We start from the raw sequence: 20,414 nt of genomic DNA, 5'->3' as shown, positions 1-20,414 counted from the left end.
TTGTCAACACGATTATTACTTTTAAACTCAAGACTGAATGGCATCTTTACATAGCGGAACAAGGACAACATTGTGTTAAGTAGTAAGTATTTTATTCTTAAGCTTTAATATGTTTCTTATGAAAGGCAAAATTAAAATGAATACACTGCCTCTCCATAGTTTAGGCACATTACGGACAGGCGAGACTGTCAGTGAGGAAACAAAAAGACACTTTGGGGCCTTGCACCACACATCCAAGGTGTTGACTTTCTCGTCCATTTGACCTCTTTCACTAAACTGCATGAACCCATCAAAAACAAAAAAATTACCAAAGAAAATGATTACAAGGGCAACAGGCAGCGTTTTGTCTTTCCGTGTTGCTTAGACCAAGTCAGTCGAGACGTGTGTGTGTGTGTCGGCAAATGAATGATGGGTGTGTGTGTACTGTAGACAGACATTTGCAGTACTACATTGTCAGCTGGTGGGGAAAAGTCATACGGGGTACCCAGTCTCTCTTTCACACACACTCCTCTCTCTCTCTCTCACACACACAATTCTAAAAACTTACTGTAGAACAAGCGTTTTTGAACATCCCTGCTTGAACCTCCAGCTCTTCATGAACCCTTATGGCTTGGGAATCTCAGTGTTGGAACACTGAGCAACAATACTGACCTAACATCACGACAGAGAGAAAACAAAAGGGCAAAGTTACACACGAGCTTCGAGTGAACCCACTGAAGGCACCTTGACGTCCGTCCGCAGAGCAGCGGCATCCCGCCTGCTTTGAGTTTAAAAACATGCAGAAGCCAGAAGGCGTAAACAAAGATGATGGTTGACATTTCAACAAAAGCGCATCGGCAGTGCAACTTGAAACCTATGAAACACATGATGGCAGTGGTGGAACTTATTTAAATATATGGCATATTTTTCCACTCCTACAACAAAATGACCATAACGGACAGCTTTCTTATCATGACGCTGTAACATTTTCCACCGATTCAGAATTAAAATACTTTGTCGAGATGAACCGAATTGTATCGTGAGACCAACCGGACAAATTAATGAGCAGATGAAAACGCAAATGTGCAAGTTTGTGATTTTTTTGGAATGTAACAAAAAGAAAATGGCTACATGTGCTGTCTCACCAGCTATGACTTCTTCCTGATGCCTTTCACAAAAAAAAAGTTAAATATGTAAAAAGGAGGTGCATTACATCCCCCTGAAGAACAAAAAGAGCAAGAGAGAGAGAGAGAGAGAGAGAGAGAGAGAGAAAAATGCTCAAAACAGTCACAGAGCCCTCATGTTTTACACATACACATAGAAAGGAAATGGAAAGATCACATTATGAATGTTTAAATAATGGGAATAATTCAAAATGAGGGGAGACGGGAGCTCTTTGAGAGCAGGTCGGGTGCTGCTGTCGTCTGTCCGACAGCACAGCAGGAATAAATACATTTTCACACACAGAGATGAGTAAACAGCCCGTAACAGGAAACCCTTTTAAACTTTTCACTGAGCAGCTGGAACGTCTTTTTGTCTTCTTCCCGTGTGCAGCGACCAGCTTTCTCTCTGGCGTGGCGGTCCCTCCCTCTACGATGGTGAGTGGGCAGGGCGAACGGGGTGTGAGGTGTGGGGTGGATCGTGTGAGCTGCCTGAAATGTAGGCCAAAGCGGTGGTGGGCGTTTCCATGGAAACAGTATTCACAGCAGTCAGTGACATCATCAGTACGGGCAGAGGCATGTGGAGGGTTGTTGGGGGGTTGTGGGGGAGGGGGCGGCTTTTGGATTCAGACACGGTTCTCTCCGCCCACTCGGGTTCGCCGTAGCATCCTGAGGGGGAGGCGAAGACCACAGAAGAGTCACGTCTGGAACCTTCTAATCAACCCTTGCGACAGTCCGCACACACCTTCTGTTCTGCGTGTCCATGTGGTCGAGCAGTGGCTCCTGCGATACCCTGAAGTCGTCAAGCGGTGACTGGTAGCGAGAGTCGAAGGAGCCTTCCCGGCCCCTATACGACGCCGCGGCCTGACCGGCTGACTGCGGCACGGGCGACACAATAGAGGACACGGATGACGCTGAACCGTGCTCCCCGAAACGTTCCCGTCCGGCGTGGGCCAATGCGGTGTTTGACGAGGTTGCAAGGAACGGGCATATGATCTCTCCGTTTTCATCCTGGAGAGGGACATGCGTTAAAACACTGGTGGTGTTTTACGTTATTAGTCTACATTTTTCCAACATATACAAATATTAATACGATCTTAAGTTTGGTAACATTGAGATCATATGGCCACATCTGATTGGATGCACAACTGCCGACAAGACCGTTTTTGGCCGTTTTGGAGACAACACAGGTTTGCGTCTGAGAGCATCACCATTGTTGTTTTCAATATTGTGTGTTACAGCCTCAGCACCTTGTCATATGTACTCAAATATAGAGTCACTGAAGACTAAATTGTTCAAAAGTAGGAATGTATCACTATTCACGATGGCAGGAACATAAGATGAATGCTTACTCTTCCTCTGACGATGTCCATGTGGACCAACAAGGAGGCCAACTCCAGATCCTCGTTAAAGCTGTTCTTCAGAGGGACTGAGCGATAACCTGGCACAACGCAGAAGGCAAGAGGTCACCACAAGGGTGGCGCCGCTTTGCTAGCAAGTGACGGGAATGCACCAGCGGCGTACCTGTCTTTAGGCTATGAATAGGGAACGTGGCCTGAGCCAGAAAGTTCTGGTCACTGAACATGTCGATCTCGTAGACCACGAAGCGCAAGAAGGCAAAGGATGAGTTGCTTACTGCAAACTGAAACGGCTTTCTGGGCCACGTGGGGTTCAGACCATTATCAGCTGCAGAAGGAAAAAGTACAGCAGTCAGACCAATGAAGTTTTGGTGTAAAAAAAAAAACACACATACAAGCCTAATCTATAAATTCAAATACGGCATAGCAGTTAGTTAAGAGTTAAACCGCCCAAAGTTTTCTCTCCCGCTCTATGCCGAGCCAGCATTCCTCCCATCATGAAAGCTTGGCGGAGGAAGATGAGCCTGCGACGCGCTGCAGCACGTCAGTCCGTCACGCTGACACACTGGGTCCTTGTCTAGCTTCATGCCCTGGAGTCTACCTGCTTGATTCCGCCAGTAGCGTATGCTTGTCTCCAGTGTTGGGACTAGAAAACGAACCGATTTTCTATGCAAAGTAGCTGAAAGTTCAGTAGACAAATTCCATTCCAAAAGTAAACGACTTGTTGGTTTAGCGAGCCATGACACTAAAAATACTGGTGTTTTTCCATGGTCACGTCTAAAGAAGAAAAACTCCAATCTTTTTTTTTAAATGAGGAATTAAAAGAAAACAAGAATGGAGTCCTCCACTTGAAACTCAAAGTGAAATTTATACATCATAGTGAAAATAGGTAAATGAAATCTGTAATTGTTTTACAGCAGAAAATGCACAGCAGCTTATTATAAGCTTGTCAGACAGGTGGCTTTGTGCGTATGAATACTTGTCTTTAAGAAAGACTTGGTGAGCTGCTTTAATTTTTCTTTTTAAATACAGTACTTAAAATGAATGGTAGTGGTATCAGTTTCTGATGCTGAAATACAGAGGTACGATACTGGTATCGGTATTCCGTGGACTGAGAGTCATACAATACCACAGCCAGCTTGTGAGTGGTTTGCATTGTTTCTGTTTACGTGACAACCAGGAGAGCATTTAGCTGCCAACAGTTAAGGGTGCTAACTATCACATGCAGAGCTCCGCAGCTTGTTTTGTCCTTTAAGAATCGATATTTGACAAGACAATTATGTTGGTTTGACATTCAATACTCACCTTCCGAGTCTGTTTTTTGCTTGGCGCTGTCATACTCGGCCCCACACACCTCAATCTCGATTAGAGGACAAACAATGCCACGCCCGTGTTTGGGTAGGTGCCTTGCACCCAACACCTTTAAAAATAGATGTAAGTAAATACTTTCTGTTTACATCACACCTTTCATGGAACAAACTTATAAAGTGCTTAACATGGTTAAAATAGATAACAACATGAACATATCTAGGGATGCACCATGACTATTGGATCAATATTGAGGAAAAAACATAACCTCACACTCATTTAGCCGATACCAACAAAATTGGACAGATGAGAAGAACAGAAATACCTCGATCTGAAGAGTGACTTCTGCGAGGCCCCGCACCGTCTGTCTGTCAAAGGGATCAAAGCTGTCGTCCCTCATGATGGGGGGCTGGAGGACGTAGCCGCTCCTTCCATTCAACATGAACAAGGCCTGGTTCATCTGCATGGGCTTATCTGAGCAGGCGACAGCAGGAGCGTAAAACAATCACACGCTCTGACTCGGAAAGTGTGAAAAATGGGGCATACCCGCCGTCTGGAAATTAAGCGCTACAAGCTGCGAGCCGCAGAGCCACATGGGCAGAGGGTCGTAGTTAGACGAGTCCAGTCTCTGGCCTCGAGGGTAGATCCTGGACAGCTGCAGTCGATTGTATTGCAGGAACTTCTTCCCTTTAATCCTGTTGACGTATTTCTCTGCCTTGGTCTCGGGAAAGGAAGACATGTCCCGGAAACAGGCGCGCTCCGTGCCAATCTCTAGAGGATGTCGAGAAACAAGGACAGTGTTGACTCACCTGGATTAGTGTTTGTACAGGGGAGGGACTGAGCCCTGACTGGCAAAAAATTGAGCAATTAATGCCCCATTTTTAATAACAGCTTATTTTAGTAGCTCCCAATACAATTCAATGATATGTCTAAGTCACTTACATCATTACCCTTAGGAAATATGTCTATTACCTTGTGTGGGGTGAACTCTCAGTAACTTCTGCTAACAACCCAGGTCGAACTTTGCCCTTCCCCCAAATTATTTGTATTTTAGCCTCTGCATCACTTCTATATACAACTGTGACAGAAATTACTGCTTCCCTATCAGCCAAGGCTTTGACGCCTTTATCCACAAAAGAGTCTCAAAACATAGAGACGTGAAACCAGCAGGTGAGTTTTCCAGTGAATTGTTGAGGAAAATTCAGACATTCACGCGCACCCACGGCGAAATGGTGGTTCACAGCAATATCACCATTAAAGTTGCGTGCAACTTACTGTCTTCATCAAATGGCACAGGTCTACAGTAGACAACCAGGTCGGACAACTCCAGTGCAATCTTCTTTCTCCTCTCCATCATCTTCCCCTCCTCCAGCTATGGAAAGACACGCAACTGACATGAGGAAACCAAAGCCAATGAAGGAGCAAAAGCTCCGGTGGTTATGTGTCACTTTGGAACCACAGAAAGTACAAAACAAAGGAGCATATAAAAGTGTCTGTGTGTGTGTGGGGGACACACCTTTGCCTCGGAGGTCATCGCCACCTCACGAATCTTGTGAACCCATTCCTTTAATTCTTCCTGACTGCTGGCAGCAACTTCCAGCACTTGTCCAGACCGCATGGCGGTGGTTGGCACAAGGGAGAAGACATGTGGCCTGCTTCCTTTCCCATCCGGCCGCACACCTGTTCCGGAAACAGATGTAGAAATAAAAATATAGTCTAGAGTCTTAACACAACTTTTGTAAGCATCCCCCCCATCACTAAATTCACTGTCTGAATTTATGTACATGTAATTTGATTGCTGAACTCTCCAAAAACAATTTAGAAAAAATCTTAATACTTCATCTTAGTGTAAATGAAACCCCAAAACACTGAAGGACTAAGCACATAAATCATGCGGATATGTACATCAAACACAGGTGTCAAATGTGAAGACAATACCGTTTCTATGGCCTACACAATTTAATCCATTTGTTGGGGATCTAACATTTCAACACATCACCTCCCCATAAGTCAGTAAATGCACAATTTGTCAAACTCATTGTTGCCGCCAGAGGGAGACAAAACCACAGCTAAGGACAGCGAAGCAACTTTTAGAGCCTCACTACAGTGAGCATATCAATGCAAGATGGGTGTGCCCTGCCTAGCTGCAGGGCCTAGATTGCCGATAATAAAGAAACAAAAGAATTGCAATAAACCCAAAAATGGCCTTTTGTAATACTAGAGCTAGACAAATCAAATGCAGCACAATTAGCTGGAAATTGAGATTGCAATCCTGGCTGCCCTAGCACAATGAGTGCCGGCACCTACTGCTGCCATCGAACCGAACAGGAAGAGGAGTGGGGGTAGCAGAGGGTGGTGCTCACCAATCTGACAGGAGGAGACGTCCACAGTTCCTCTCAGCAGATCTCCCAGAGGGCTGTTTTCTGTCATCTCCTGCTGGACATAAAGGAAAAGCATAGGTGAATCGAGTGAAGCCGAGGAAGCACAGAGCGCTGCGTAGATTTGCTCCTCACATTTCTGTCTGGCTCTGCGGCTGACGGACTGATCTCCTCAACATAGTTTGCAGGAAACCACAGCTGCTTCTTCCCTCCACAGTCGCCCTTCCACCTAGTAGAAGTGTAATTTTTCAATCAACTAAAGCCACAGTCACTCCGGGAATCTTCCCACCAGCACTCATCGCCACCGATATGTTTTAAAGCATGAGAGCTCCTTCTACGATGCATGTCAAACTCACCATCCTCCTTCCTGTTTGTCCACATTGGAGATGGTGGCGTTTTTAGTGAAGGAGAGCTCGTCATCTCTTTGGGCTTTGTACTCATACATGGCTCTTACTGTGCACTGCAAAAGGCAGACAGAAAGTTCAAGAATTGTCAGAGGTAGCAATTCAACTGAAATACGTATCACCATAGCTGACACTCACCTTAAAGACAGGCATTTGATTGGCTTCCACATAAAATCCAGGATTTCGGCCCTCGTAAAGTGACCCGTAGTCGGGCTCCTATCAGACAAGACAAACTCATAATCGGACTGTCACTGTTGCATTCAAGATTACAGAAGCACATAAAGATCAAACCAGTTGATTTATGATTAGTTTCTAGTCAGTCCAAAGTGGTACTCACAGCAGTGCCAATCTTTTCCAGTGTGTCTTCATTGATGGGATATCGCAGCTTCATTTTGCGATATAGAGGGTGCTTCTCATAGTAGCTGATGAGATCCACAAGGCTGTCAAACTCTGAAGTGCCCAGCACCACGGTCTGACCTTCCTGCTGTACACAACAGTGCTTAATCTTGCCCTCGGCCCTGCATGGCAACAATCATAGGCAGACAACAAATGATTATCAGCCTATCACATGATTGATGCCTATCTATCCTTACAATCTCTCTGAACGTGACATTTAAGTCAGAGCTATACTTGCCTGAAGGAAATGGCAAATGAGTTGGATTCAGCCCTCTTCCTGACAAGGAAAGCACCATCTCTTGGAACTCGCATCAACATGTTCTCAGCATGACTCCTGGATAGGTTGGCATGGTACCACCTGGAACAAACAACCGAGGAAAGACCAGATTAGAACAGGTACATTTTCTGATTTTTTCATCACCCGAGCACACCAATTAATGCATTAAACCAAATCACAGCATTCCACACACTTTTTAATTGAAGGAAAACATGTTTCTCTGTATTTTTGTGTTGATGTCCTAAATCAGCGATTACCAATGGGGTACAAGCAACGATAATGTTTGTCTTCAGTGCTATGCAAAAGACTCATTCAATTAAAAATAGAAAAGGGTAATTACAACCAAAACATGCAAAACAATCCATCCAGGAATCAACATTGAAACTTTAAGAATCTATCTACCTGAGACAAATCCCTAGTGTGTGTTATAATCTTTGTCCAAAAAAGATTTATTATAATTCTGTCAAATAAGAGGACATGGAGCTGATTGCATGGTAAACTTGTAAAAAACAACCTCTAAACAATTCTTTCATTCTTAATATGTTTTTGAGTCTCACTCTTTGCTCTCATGGGCATTGGTCTGCGGCACAGGCTCAGTCAGTTTCATCTCAAATTCATTGCAGCGCAAGGCCACCTGCTGGTAGTGGTTAATGAGGGCAAAGAGCGTGTCAAACACCAGGTTGTCAGTCAAGTAGAATTTTGGGCTGCCGGCCTCCTGGCGGGAGTGAATGCGACAATGCTGCACTCGTCCCGAGCGCCTGGAAGAGATGGGGGAGAAAGAAAAAAAAAAAGTGACAAATGTGTTTAGTTTTCACTCTGTGAGTTAATGTATTACAATGGGCATTTTCACAAATTAAAAAAATAAATACATAAATAATGAATACGTAGCTAGCTAGTATGGATTATTAGGAGAGTCACAGCATTTATGAAGTAGTGTATTTGGTTGAACTTTTCATGTGTTTTGGGGTTTTCCAGGGTGCTTGCGAGCCTGCATAACAGACCTTCAAAAATCATATTGTCCTGTCCTGGAAAGGTTTGAGCATATACATTCAATCCATCACTTTCATTGATTACTCTGTTTGTGACTCCATTTATTCAGAGTAAATGCAATGACAAAGTCAATGATCCAAACATGACAATATTAAATCCATAAAATGCACATTAACGAGGATGAATCAGTGTTTGACTGCAGTCGTCTATTTCATGTCCCCAATACAAATTAGGTGTAAAATGAAAATCTAAAGTATTCAGTTCAATTAAAATGTCTCCAAAATATTCATTTAAAATGTGTAAAAACCAAACAATTCAGCCATCTTACTTTAGATGACGACGTACATATTACTTCATCCCAATTTTCAGAAAGTACATAAAAAAAAAAACATACCAGAAGGACAGTGTGTAATCCCCCACAAAGGTCTCACTCTCTCGAACCAGGAAGGAACCATCCGGCGCTCCGGTCTCGAGGCAGTACTCGGACAGCAACCGTTCAGCAATCTGTCGCCCGTCCCGCCCTGCGCCCAACTTTCCATGGAACCACTTTTCTGTGACATGCTGATCCATCCCATTGGAAACCTGTCGATTAGCAGGAAGGACTGATAAAAGAGCTCGAACCCAACACAAACAGGAAATACTTGACGCCACATAATTGAAGTGTTGCAATGATCTACAAAGAGGCTGGTCCCAGGGTGGCGTCACGTAAAGTGAGGCCAACTAACCTCTCTGTGCTCCTCCTCCTCGTCGTTACCCTGATTACTTGAGGTCTCCTCTGAGTAGTAGATCTTGCTGCTGGTCAGGACAAAGAAATGAGGACACCACTCCTGCAGCGAGAGGGACAGGATATGAGGAGGCAGAATGTGTGAGCTACATTAATTATTTAGAGCATCCATGTGTTGCACAGAAATATGACCACCATCTAAGCGGGAAGAGCAGTTCGAAGATATTTGGCTCGAAAAAGGATACGGTTACACAATAATAATATAAGGCCAATAATATGTACACAGACAAAGGGTGAACATAAATTACAAACGTGTCCCAGAAGATACATGAAAGTTTAAGTCTGTTCCGAAGGCACTTACGTGATTGATCGGGTCTTCCAAATATAGGATTCCGTTTTTGATGGAGTTGCTGATGTCGTTCTCCGAGTAGGGAGTGGAGGTGGACACCTCCTCATAGGCGCTGCCCTCAGCAAGCTTCTTATGCTGCCACATGGAAAAGGAGAGCAGTGAGATGAAAGATGAATTTGCAACTATATGACAACATGAAAAACGATGCAATGTGACTGTGAAAACATGATTACATGACATGTGCCAAAGAGAGAATACAGCAGACAGTGAAATCAATTTGCCACAAAAGAGCTAAGTGTATATTGTTGATTTAAAAAGATGACATAGGAAGCCCGACCTTGATGAGGATCTTCTTCTTCAGCTGGTTGGGTGAGGGCAAGCCATCCGCTGCGATATCCACCGCCTTGGTTAGCAACATGTCTCCAAACAGTTTCTTAAAGTGAGTGGCCATGTTCCTCTGCTGGACAATACTGCAGTGGTCCTCAATGGACAGGATTATGGGAAAGCTGGAGGGAGAGATCAGACTTAAAAAATTGCAACTTCCCCTTTTCACTGCACTTAGGTGCCGTTTCTTATCTTATTTTCTCACGCAGTACAATTTCCTCAGGTCACATTGTTTCCCCACACATTATTTGTGCAGCGTGATTATCTTTGTCATACATCACTGGGGACGCCTGGAACACGACACTGAAGAGGGCCTGACAGTCTCTGGGAACTCACTCTGACGTAACAAATGCGTGCTCTTTGATGGTAGTCAGCACATCACAGAACTTAATCTTTGTTGTAAGGGTGTGCCCGTGGTAGATGACTGGCATTCCATCTGGACCATCCCAGCAGTCCACTGCAGAAACAAAACACATGTAGCGACATGATTGCAAAATACAGTCGAAAGGAATAGAAACCAGTATTACAGAGCTACAATTTGAATGTGAACCTCAACTTGGTATTGGAAGTCAAGTGTCTTGAGGCGTGATTCATTTTCTATGACATGCTCTATGACATAACTCATTCGCGAAAGTCAAAGAATCCAGCTTTACTAGTTCACGTATGTGGTCATTTACAGTTGTTATGAACCTGCTTTGTGTGTGCATGTGTGTGGCGGTTTTGTGTATGCATGCGTGCGGCTGTGAGGGTGTGGTAGCTACAGTGGCAGATTAACTGAGCGACCAGTGTTTACTCACATTCAATACAGCGGCAACCCATTCTTAAACAGCGCGCATACGCTTCCAGGGATGATTCACTGGAAAATTGGTCTCCTGTCAGGTACCTAAAAATAAACATGTGACGAGTCAAAGTATGCACACCTCTTTCACTGTGTAGCATCAACACCCGCATCCCGCACACACACATACGTCATGGTGCAATTAAATTTTTCTTTTGTTGCCCTGTGCAAACACCCATTTCAAACTCGATCAAAGCAACAATGTTGTCATTCTCCCTTTTGAGTTTGGCGCCTAGCATAGAAAGGTGCACATTCAAACAATGTTTCACACACTTTTCAACTGAAGGAGAACATGTACATAGTTTCCGGACAAAATATAGGCAGTTTGCTTATTGAACTATCCACTGATATCTGATTGATGACGTAGGTTCAAAGGTGTGGAAGTTTCATGCCAAGATGCCAACTCAAGTGTTCCGTAACACAACAGTAAGTATAGACAGAAACTAGCTGGACCCTTACGTGTTGTGTGAAGAGGAGATCCAGTAATGGGACAAAGGGTTGTTCATATTTTCTGGACATACTTGGTCCAAGGAGGAATCCCAGATGGTGTTCTCTTTGGAGAATAAGTATGTCAGGAACTAGACAGGCCAGACCAAAGCACAAAATAATATTTTACTCAGCGAGTATGAATTTGTTAAAGGACGATAAAGTAGAATAAATAATATTCCCATATACTACATAACTACTCTTTGATAGAAACTTGAGCAGTAAAACTACAGGAAACCAAGGTATGAATTAAACAAGATGTACGTACGTATATTGTTTGATATGTCACACACGTATCACTGGCACGTCCTATTTCACAATTTGGTAATTTTCACCTATCCTGTTGGTTATTATTATTTTTTACTAATTATTGACCAATATAAAGTGTTGAAAATGGCTTGCTCTCTTTTTTGGAGGTACAAATGTTCCGCCCGATGGCAGTGATATACAGGAGGCTTTTCCTAATATTTATAAAAAAAACAGAAGAGTTGAAGAGGTTTTAGACTTGGTGGAGAATGTCGCAAGATGTTTCAGTGTTTGATTCCCAGCATGAAGCGCTTTTATGTGCCATAATATGACCCCGTGAAAACAGAGACGGCACCAACTCCTACAGGCTGGTTTGCATAAGTGCTCTCTGTTCTCTGCTGTCTAGTCAATCACTGCTTTATGGCAACCACAGAGAGCATCTGTCACTTTCTGTATACAACTAACACAATACCACAGATAACCTTTTCTAATTGTGTGGGAGGTGTTTAAGGCCATCTTTGGGCTTTCCTGTGTCAATTACCAAGCACCACCTACCTACACAAACAATACCATTTCACATTTTATCAGTAGCCAGCAAAAAGCCTCTGCAGTTAAAAATAATATTGGGAAAGTAAAAAAAAAAAAAAAATGTAAGCGCATGCGTACCTCATCTTGAAGGAAATAAGGCTGTTCCACTTCTCGAAGAGGGTCTTTCAGGTAGCTGAACATAAACTCCTGAACTTTGATGCTATCGGTGGCCCACATATCCTGCATTTAACACAAAGTGTATAAAACCACCAACCGATTCAAGAATTAGGGGAAGCGATGTGCAATAAAGCAGAGGGATTATTACCATCTGAGAATCCAGCAGGAAGCTCTTAAAGTCCTCAAGGGAGATCCTCTGCTCTGGTCTGTCAATGAACCTGGCAGAGAGAGTAATGCCTCAGTAAGCACACATATGGGATGCGGCTGAGCACTGTCTTATTTGTTTAGTTTTGGCCTACCTCTGCAAAAATGGGACCTCGAGCTGAAAGGAAAGAGGGAAAAAATGTCACTTAATTGGAGGCCTGAGGATGGGCACAAACTGGTGTTGTATGAGGGTGGTTAGTCATGGCAGGCATTTGTTTCTTTTAAATATGCCCCAGCCTGCCTCCTCTTCATCTGTAGGAGTGTGTTAATGTGTGTCCTAATGGCCTTCACTAGAAGGGCTTGTGAGTTTTGAACTGGACTGTATTGATCTTGCAGTCATTTGAGAACAGACAGATGGGGGAGGAAGCGTGCCCGGCGAACGGCATCGGACTGTGGGGGTGGATTGTCGAGGCCGGGGGGATGCACAACCTCGGACAGACTTGTCTGTGAACAGATTCGAGATGCGTTATATGAACTTACGTTCTTCTGAGCATCAAACATGAGGTTGCGATAAAGTTGTGAAAACTGGCTGAAGGACACTTCTCCATTTCTCCACTCAGAGTCCTGAAAAAAGACGAGGACAATACAAGGTTCCGTCTTTCACCTCAAGCTTGGTGATAAATACAAAAGCAATCAGGAAAAGTATCAGAAGTGCAAGCCAGATTGTTAAGTAAAGTGAGGTTACCGGAAGTTTCTCTCGGAGGAACCTCATGTTGGGCACCCTGTAGTTGACCTGGCTCAGCATGTTCTTCAGATCCTTACAGGATATCCTAGACAAGAGCAAAAAATCAAACACAAATATGAAGACGCACGTAGATGCACGTCCTATTAACAGAAAGCTTTGGACAGAAAAAAAAAAAAAGGGGGGGGGGGGGGGGGTCTCAAGCGGACTTGCTCTCTCGTCCAGGATGCAACAGACAAACATCTCTGTCTATTACTATAAGTCTTACATGGGCTGCTTCCTGCAGCATGAAAAACTGCTGGTCTATAACTGGGAGGTTATGTAGTTTCTTCCCTACACCTAACATTACACAAGCCTGGTGTAGCTCATAAACCGACTCCCTTTTCTCCAAGTACAATCGACCGCCGCTTCAAAAACCATGCTAAATATACATGATACCAGTTGTGGTGGTCAAACACGGAACCCCGCCTCACCCCAAAAAAATTAAAACAACAGAAAAAACTCCTACGCAAATGCCAACGTGAAACTTTGAATGGAAGCAACTTACCTATCTTCTCTGTTGCGGTCAACGGCATAGAATTGCTTCCGCAGCCACCTAAATGTAAACAATGATGGATATGATGTATTAAAAACATGACAGCAAATGCCAAGACGTGGTCCACCTTGTACTGCCTTACCTCTCTATTTGAAGTGGTGTTGAGGACTGCAACGTGTCAGCAACAAGCCAATTTAACCCCTTCACCCACAAGGTCATCTCTTCGTCGGATGTTGCTATAAGCAATGACAATCATTTTTACAAAGTCGCTACATGTTTTTCCAGACATACAAACACCTTTTAAAACATACCTGCTAGGCTGAGAGATTTAAGGCGGAACTCTGTCCCGTACAGAATGACAAAGCAGTGAGCTTGATCCAGCCTGGCTGCAGAGTCCTCCATATAGCGCTCAAAGTCACGAGACTTCTGCCCGGGTCGGATCTCTTTGATTTCTCGGATGTCAACTGGTGATAAGGGCACACATATGACATGACACGACATAAGTGCTGGAAAGATTCAGCTGAGCTATGGCTTGGTTAAATGTGGATCTAAGTTGTTCCGAAAATCGATGTACGGATACTCAATGCAATGACGCTGCACTGTGTCTTAGAATACTTGTTGAACTTGCTGCATTAGTAGGAAGAGATTGAAATGTTTTATTCGTTTAAGCTGCAACAACAAATAAACACCACTTCCTCCTCCCTCCCCAAAAAGCTAGCAGTATGAGTTTGGGGAAAGAGAAGACAAAGCTGGCTGCTAACCAAGTTAAAATTCAATCAAGCTTTTATACTCATTAACACATATGGCTGATTTTTGGAAACTGCCTCTTGTTAATGAGTAGACACAGAAGTTTGCATGTAGGCTGTTTTTAAGACCTTGGCAGTGAGGGGACTCACACAAGCACGCAAACACAAAAGCACGCACACACACAATCACGTTTTTTTTTTTTCTCAGCTCTTGACACTCTTCCTGCTCCTGAACCACACTTCCTGTGATTTTGTCGCCTACACACCACATCTGTTTGTGTTAAGGTGTAAATGCTCTTTTCTGGAACACCCCCCCAACACTCCAAAAAAACAGCTGAGTCTTCTCATGATGAATTTCACCATGTTAAAATGTGGAAAACCGTTAACAGGTTTCACCTGTATTGCATCTTTAAAGCTCCACTAGGGAACTTTCCAGTTCTTGTTGATTATGGCAGCGCCATATGTACAAAAACGGTAGTGTTTTGCCCGAAGTCAACGACATTTCCTACACGTGCCAGCGTGCAGTGTCGTAAAATCCTGAACTGAATGGACTCAATTACATTGCTATTTGCAGTGGCTGTCTAATGGTGTCCAAACGTTTAACTTTGGTTTGATACCATAACCGCATGATGCCCAGATAAGTTTAGAGCCTGAGAAATCATAAACAGAGGTGGGCATGTTGCCCTTTTCGTGGATGAATGACAAGGGAAGAGAATTTTAAAAAAACAGATGGACTGAGAATGGCTGGAAGTGGTTTTAAGTCCATTGTTTTTGTTGTTGTTTTGGGGGGGGGGGGGGGGGGGTGGCGGTGTTTACCTTCTTTTTGTTCATACTGATATTTTATCTTTGTATTGTTTCTTTATTTTTGTAAGTGTTTTTGTAATGAATAAGGGGGGAATTTTGAAATGTTAATCATTACCTAAATAGGGGGGGGGGGGGGGATGAAATTGTGACAGCTTGTGATTGAGCATGAAGAAGCATTTTGGACAAGGAATGCAGGAACAAGAATAACAATATGCTACAAGAGAGTAAGTATCGGAACATTCATACATTGACTGTATGATTCCCCCCCCCATTCCCCACCTCAAGCTACACGTCACTGAGTTCACCATATGTGCGGAAGCCAGGACAGGTTGATTTGTTTCAGTCCTTTGTGTCAAACTTTGTGGGGGCCTACTTGAGCAAATGCCGGAAATAAGGAGGTAACCTTATTAGAGGAGATGAGCGCATGTCGCCTGTGCACCACACTGCCACACTTCCTTCAGCTCTGCATCTTGCTTCCTACGAACACTTCTAATGTCCACAAACAAAATGTGCATTTCTGTACAACCCAACAAAGCAGCCATTTTCAACACCGCTTGTTCTTATGAGTGCACACTCAGGTTTTGAGTTACAAGTCATAAAATATTTTGTGGTCTCTGTTACAGGTATTGTGGGAACAGCATTTGATCTCTTATGATTACATATAGAACAGATTCAAAAATCTCCATAGGCAGACAGTTATGTTTTGTGCATTTTGAATGTAACAGGAAAAACACAGTCAAGTTGCGAGTATTTTTTTTTTTTTAAACATTCAAAAAGTGCAGCCCATAAAACCAAGTTGATTGGCTCCCACTGGTGTTTTATCGAAAATCAACTGTCTCAAATTTACTGTAGGTGTTAAATTGGACAGTGATTTTAAATTGGACCAGCAAATGTAGATTGTGTGTCTGGCAGTGAAACCCTTGATTGTAATCGGAACGGGACTAGATAAGCAGAATTGCTTCAACCCACTTCCCTTTTCGACGAGTCATGTAAAATGTGAAATTAAGTTGTAATAAGTTTGTTGTTCTTGCTGAAATAAAATAGAAATAAAAAAGGATAATTTCTTCTATTACAATAAGGACCTCCAAATGGTAAAAAAAAAAAAAAAAAAAATCACAACCTATTCCTGAACACAAATGTGGCATCAATTCACCTTTCAAGAAGTATCAAAATACAGCCATGAACTGGTTTGTATGAGAGATTTGCATGTACGGAATATTACTGCAAAGTGAAATATTCTCTTTTTTTTTTTTCTTCACTTTTTACATCTGTGAGTGTGATGCATCCAGAGCAGCTGTGCACAAGGCATCCTGCTTAGGCCAGAGGTAGACTTAAAACTACACAACTCAGTGGAAGACTGCATGTTCGTAGATATGTGCAGCACTTGCACCCAAGTACATGACTCAGGGATTCAGACAAATTTTTATTGTTGTTTATAGGGGCACAGTGTATCATACACTGAACCTTTAGGGATGCAAGCTAGATGTTTCACACAAGTGAATGGGACTTCGCCAGCAGTGTGCGAGCTCGCGAAAAGTTTCACTCCAAGTAGTGTTGTCACGAAACTAAACCGGCATAAAATACCTTGATACCAGTACATGGCAAAAACTTAAAATATCAGTAAAAAAAAAAAAAGCCATGCAATTATAGCTGACAGGAAAACAACTTAAAATTACTTTTATTTGTATTAATTAAAATAATACTATAAAGATAGTATGGTAATTTGTATCTATTTAGTAGCACAAAAAATACATAGAAACAGTTTAGAATAATTTATCACGAAAAAATTAACACTGACACTACTGATATACAGTGTGCATGTTCTCCCCGTGCCTGTGTGGGTTTTCCCTGGGAACTCAGTTTTTTTCCCACATTCTAAAAACATGCGTGGTAGGTCGATCAAGCGCTCCAAATTGCCTGTAGGTGTGAGTGCGGATGCTTATTTGTCTCTACACCACTTATGAGTATCTCCGTTCACCACAAAAGTGAGATAATTACAAACGGTAAGGCAAATATCCAAGTACAAGCATTTAGCTGTTACATGGCAAGCGTGATCTGAGTGATCCACTTACTCTTTACACGCACAATAAATGTGGATATTCATTCATTTACATGAGAAGGATTTAACCGGCTGATGCACATTACTGAGGCGCTTCTGCAGTCATGCGGCGGCAGGTGCGCTGCGTAGCAGCTCCGTTTTTTGTTGGAGGGCATTGGCAGATTTTTTTATTTTTAAGTAATGATATTCAGGAATTATGGTATTGAGTCATTTTTGCCAACTGAAATTGACAGTATGATATTAGTACCTGTACAACAACGCCATTCCTAAGCTTCAATATGTCATCCATTAGTAGTACATATGAAAATGTAAATATGTTTGTTTTTAGAGTCAAGGAGATTTTTTACACCCTCTATCGCCTGATTAGATGTACGTTATAACCTAGATTTTTTTCAGTCACGACATTGTGAAATTAGGATGCCTAAATGCCTAAACTGGGCACAGTCTAGAGGCTCTGCAACTTGAATGCATCCAGCATTAGACTTAATCGGTATTGTGATCTTTTTGCGAACAAAGAACTTTGATGTGGCTAGTTCGTCACTGGTGTCAACAAAGATCGGTAGATTAGACGGGCTCGCTCGACAGATACTGCAGAAAGATTAGACGGACGGCCGGCAGGCAGGCAGACACTGAAGTCAAGCAAAAGACTCCTGAGAACATTAAAACTTATTATTATAGGAAATACTGTTTCAAAAGTTGACCAAAGCAAGTTTTAAATAGCAGTACCAAACATAACACACATTACATTCTCAAAACATTTTAAACCAAGCATGTATGCACAACCCATCCATCCAAACTCATCCATTCATCCATCCATCTAAAACTTCAGACATTAAAATTGCTACAACAAATTTTTGCAGATGAAAAAAAAGACATGCATGCAGCTATGAAGTAAGCGCTTTTCGATATAGATAGAATCAGTATCAAGGTATTTTATGCAGGGCGCGAATAAAAGTCAGAATTTTGGTATTGTGTATAGATGGGTACTTACTTTCTCCCTCAATTTTGTCCGTGCCCCGGGTCCAGATAATGGTCCTTGTCTCCAGCTTGACCTGGAAAGTTCTCCTCTCTGGCCTCTGAGACTTTTTGGAATAAAACAGCGTCAGCACTGTGCCCAGTTCCAGGTCTCGGTAGAGGTTGTTCATCTCTGCGTCGTTGTCCATCCACGCAACGGGCCCGTTGGAAAAGAAGCCTGCCGTCCCAGCCATGTTCACTTCCCCTGTTTGTTATCCGTTTCCTTTCAGAACAATATGCTCAGCCCAGGCCTAGTAGACAGGCATACCTACAACAGACGAAGGAGTGAGGCCTGTGGAACAACGATTACAAAGTGTGTCAGCTTCGTACATACTTTCAAGCATTTGACGCAGCCTGGAGGAACGCTCGGCAGCTTTGGCTGAATATTTACCATTCCGGTTTATATTTGGCCACACAAGGGAGAACAGGTAGTCAGTGTATTTTGGTCAACAGTAGTTACTAATTATAAAAGTTCAGCTCATCTTTATAGCTTGAGAGGAAAAGACACAAGGATCCATTGTATATGTAGTCATAATGTAACTAGTTCATAGTTTTAAATATGGAACGCATAAAAATATCAATTGCCATTACGACAAAAATAAATAAAAAGAAAATAATATCTTGCAGGGAAGCTACTGTGTCTTGAAGCTAATATCCCAACACACAGTAACTTTCTTCCTAACATTGGACCGTACACGTTCCACATCCAAGCATTCATATCTCGCAATCCTGCACAATACGTTTATGCAACATTGTTAAGGGGGGCGCGGGGGGGTCACACGGTTGCGGCCATGGGATGCAAACAACCGAGTGGGGAAACAAACGTCGTCGTCTGGCCATTTCCTCAGCCTAAAATCGTGGCCGGTGAGAGTGAGCTAGCATGTTGTTGGGCCGCTGACATGCTGCTGTGCTTCGTTTCAGACCCTCACAGGGCTCAGGTAAGAAGAGCTACTCTCCCCTGTCTTGACGTGTCTACTCTCATATCTTGGTCGGAAAAAAAGTGAATTGGAGGGAGGGGGGGATCATGGGGGACACGTCGCAGTAGATGCTGTGTTGTGCTGGACTTACCACCACAATCTCGGCCTGACCGCACATCTCTAACGGCTGCCTGCTCCCCTTTCCCGTTTGTTGCCTTTCCTTCTGCTGTTTGTCCGCTTTTCCGGGATTTGAGCACCGCCGAGTCCTCCGGGGGACTCACCAGCTCCCGACGACAAAACGCACAATTTTCTCGCCTCCCCTCTGGAAATCCATAGAGAGGGACAGGCAATCCGCGTGAGCAGTGCCAACGGTACCCGAGTCTGCTTTTTGCTCAAGTCGCCAACTGGCAGTCCAGGCGATTCTCCTCCCTGCGACTACTAGTGGCGTCAAGAAAACCTAGTATTTCCGGTGATGTCTTTCACAATAAAAGAAATACACGCCTGTTGATCGATTATTGAGACAACTTCCTGAGCCGGTCCAATTTTTAACCAAAATTGATTTGTTTTTAACCCAGCATTTATACGCACATTTGAAAAGGCTGGGTAAAAAATAAGAAAAATAAAACACACAATTTAGGTTAAAAATCGGACCGATCCAGCAGGGGGGTCAAACTCATTTTATTCGTGGGCCGCTTTGTAGTCATAGCTTCTTTCGGAGGGCCATTATGACTGTCAACCCAAATGAATGTATGAGCACCTCATATTATATACAGTAAAAGCTACAAAACAAACTGACAAATAACTCGTCTTCAAATCAGATGAGTAAAAACTGGTCAAATATAAAAAAAAAAAAAAAGATATTAAAAGTGAAGACAATTTGCAATTCTAGTCATGACACACGAATTTGATGCACAATTTGTCTTTGCGGGCCACATAAAACGATGTGGCGGGCCGTATCTGTACCCCGGGCCTTGAGTTTGACACCTGTGATATAGTTGCCCTGAATATAGAACCCTGTTGTGTTACTTTCTGAATTCCTAGTCCTGGTCAGGTATGTCCATTACCCAACTCTGGGTATCAACTCAATAGGAACGTTCCATTCCTTGGACCTGTCAAAGAGAAAATAATCAAATGAACCCACCCGTCATGACACTAGACACAACAAATTCAATCTCACAAGGTAAGGTCTTGCGGTTGATAATCTCAGCCACTACACTCTGCTGTAAAGTCCACAACAAGGTTGCATTTGTTATTACCTTCCACAAAGGCCGACAATGTCTTCACAACCGCTGCATGAGAATCTCAACACAAAAGCCTGGTCAGTGTCTTATTGACCTCTTTTATTTGGATTTCGCACATGTTCAGCTACATTGTACGCCGGTTTCCCATGCACCACCCTGAAAGGTGAAAGCCTTACGACCGGGCAAAACACAGAACATTCCTTTATCCATTGTGCTAGAGGAGGAGGCTA

The 20,414-nt window shown here is 43.1% G+C and overlaps 1 protein-coding gene across 4 annotated transcripts; it reads right to left on the bottom strand.

The window, feature by feature from the left end:
• Nucleotides 1–70: 70 nt before the first annotated feature.
• Nucleotides 71–19,398, bottom strand: plcg1 (phospholipase C, gamma 1). 4 transcript variants are annotated; one of them, XM_049755345.1, is made up of 34 exons: nt 19,095–19,398; nt 18,361–18,405; nt 18,004–18,294; nt 13,715–13,867; nt 13,546–13,639; nt 13,416–13,463; nt 12,872–12,956; nt 12,667–12,750; nt 12,282–12,304; nt 12,131–12,200; nt 11,944–12,045; nt 11,005–11,123; nt 10,505–10,590; nt 10,044–10,164; nt 9,661–9,829; nt 9,336–9,458; nt 8,976–9,077; nt 8,645–8,832; nt 7,818–8,018; nt 7,222–7,341; nt 6,925–7,105; nt 6,726–6,803; nt 6,540–6,643; nt 6,319–6,412; nt 6,169–6,241; nt 5,322–5,485; nt 5,081–5,177; nt 4,352–4,576; nt 4,131–4,279; nt 3,803–3,917; nt 2,664–2,825; nt 2,492–2,580; nt 1,885–2,150; nt 71–1,808 (listed from the first exon to the last, which is right to left on the bottom strand). In XM_049755345.1, the coding sequence occupies exons 3-34, from the start codon at nt 18,218–18,220 to the stop codon at nt 1,766–1,768; spliced, it is 3,945 nt and encodes a 1,314-aa protein (XP_049611302.1). In that variant the 5' UTR covers nt 18,221–18,294; nt 18,361–18,405; nt 19,095–19,398; the 3' UTR covers nt 71–1,765. The 4 variants fall into 4 exon arrangements, with proteins under 4 accessions (XP_049611302.1, XP_049611300.1, XP_049611299.1 ...); XM_049755343.1 differs by lacking the exon at nt 18,361–18,405 and having other exon boundaries at nt 18,004–18,318; XM_049755342.1 differs by lacking the exon at nt 18,361–18,405.
• Nucleotides 19,399–20,414: the final 1,016 nt, after the last annotated feature.

Source organism: Syngnathus scovelli, chromosome 2 (genome assembly GCF_024217435.2).
Source record: "Syngnathus scovelli strain Florida chromosome 2, RoL_Ssco_1.2, whole genome shotgun sequence".
In the NCBI taxonomy this organism is placed as follows: Eukaryota; Metazoa; Chordata; class Actinopteri; order Syngnathiformes; family Syngnathidae; genus Syngnathus; species Syngnathus scovelli.
This window is presented reverse-complemented; position numbering and strand designations above follow the sequence as displayed.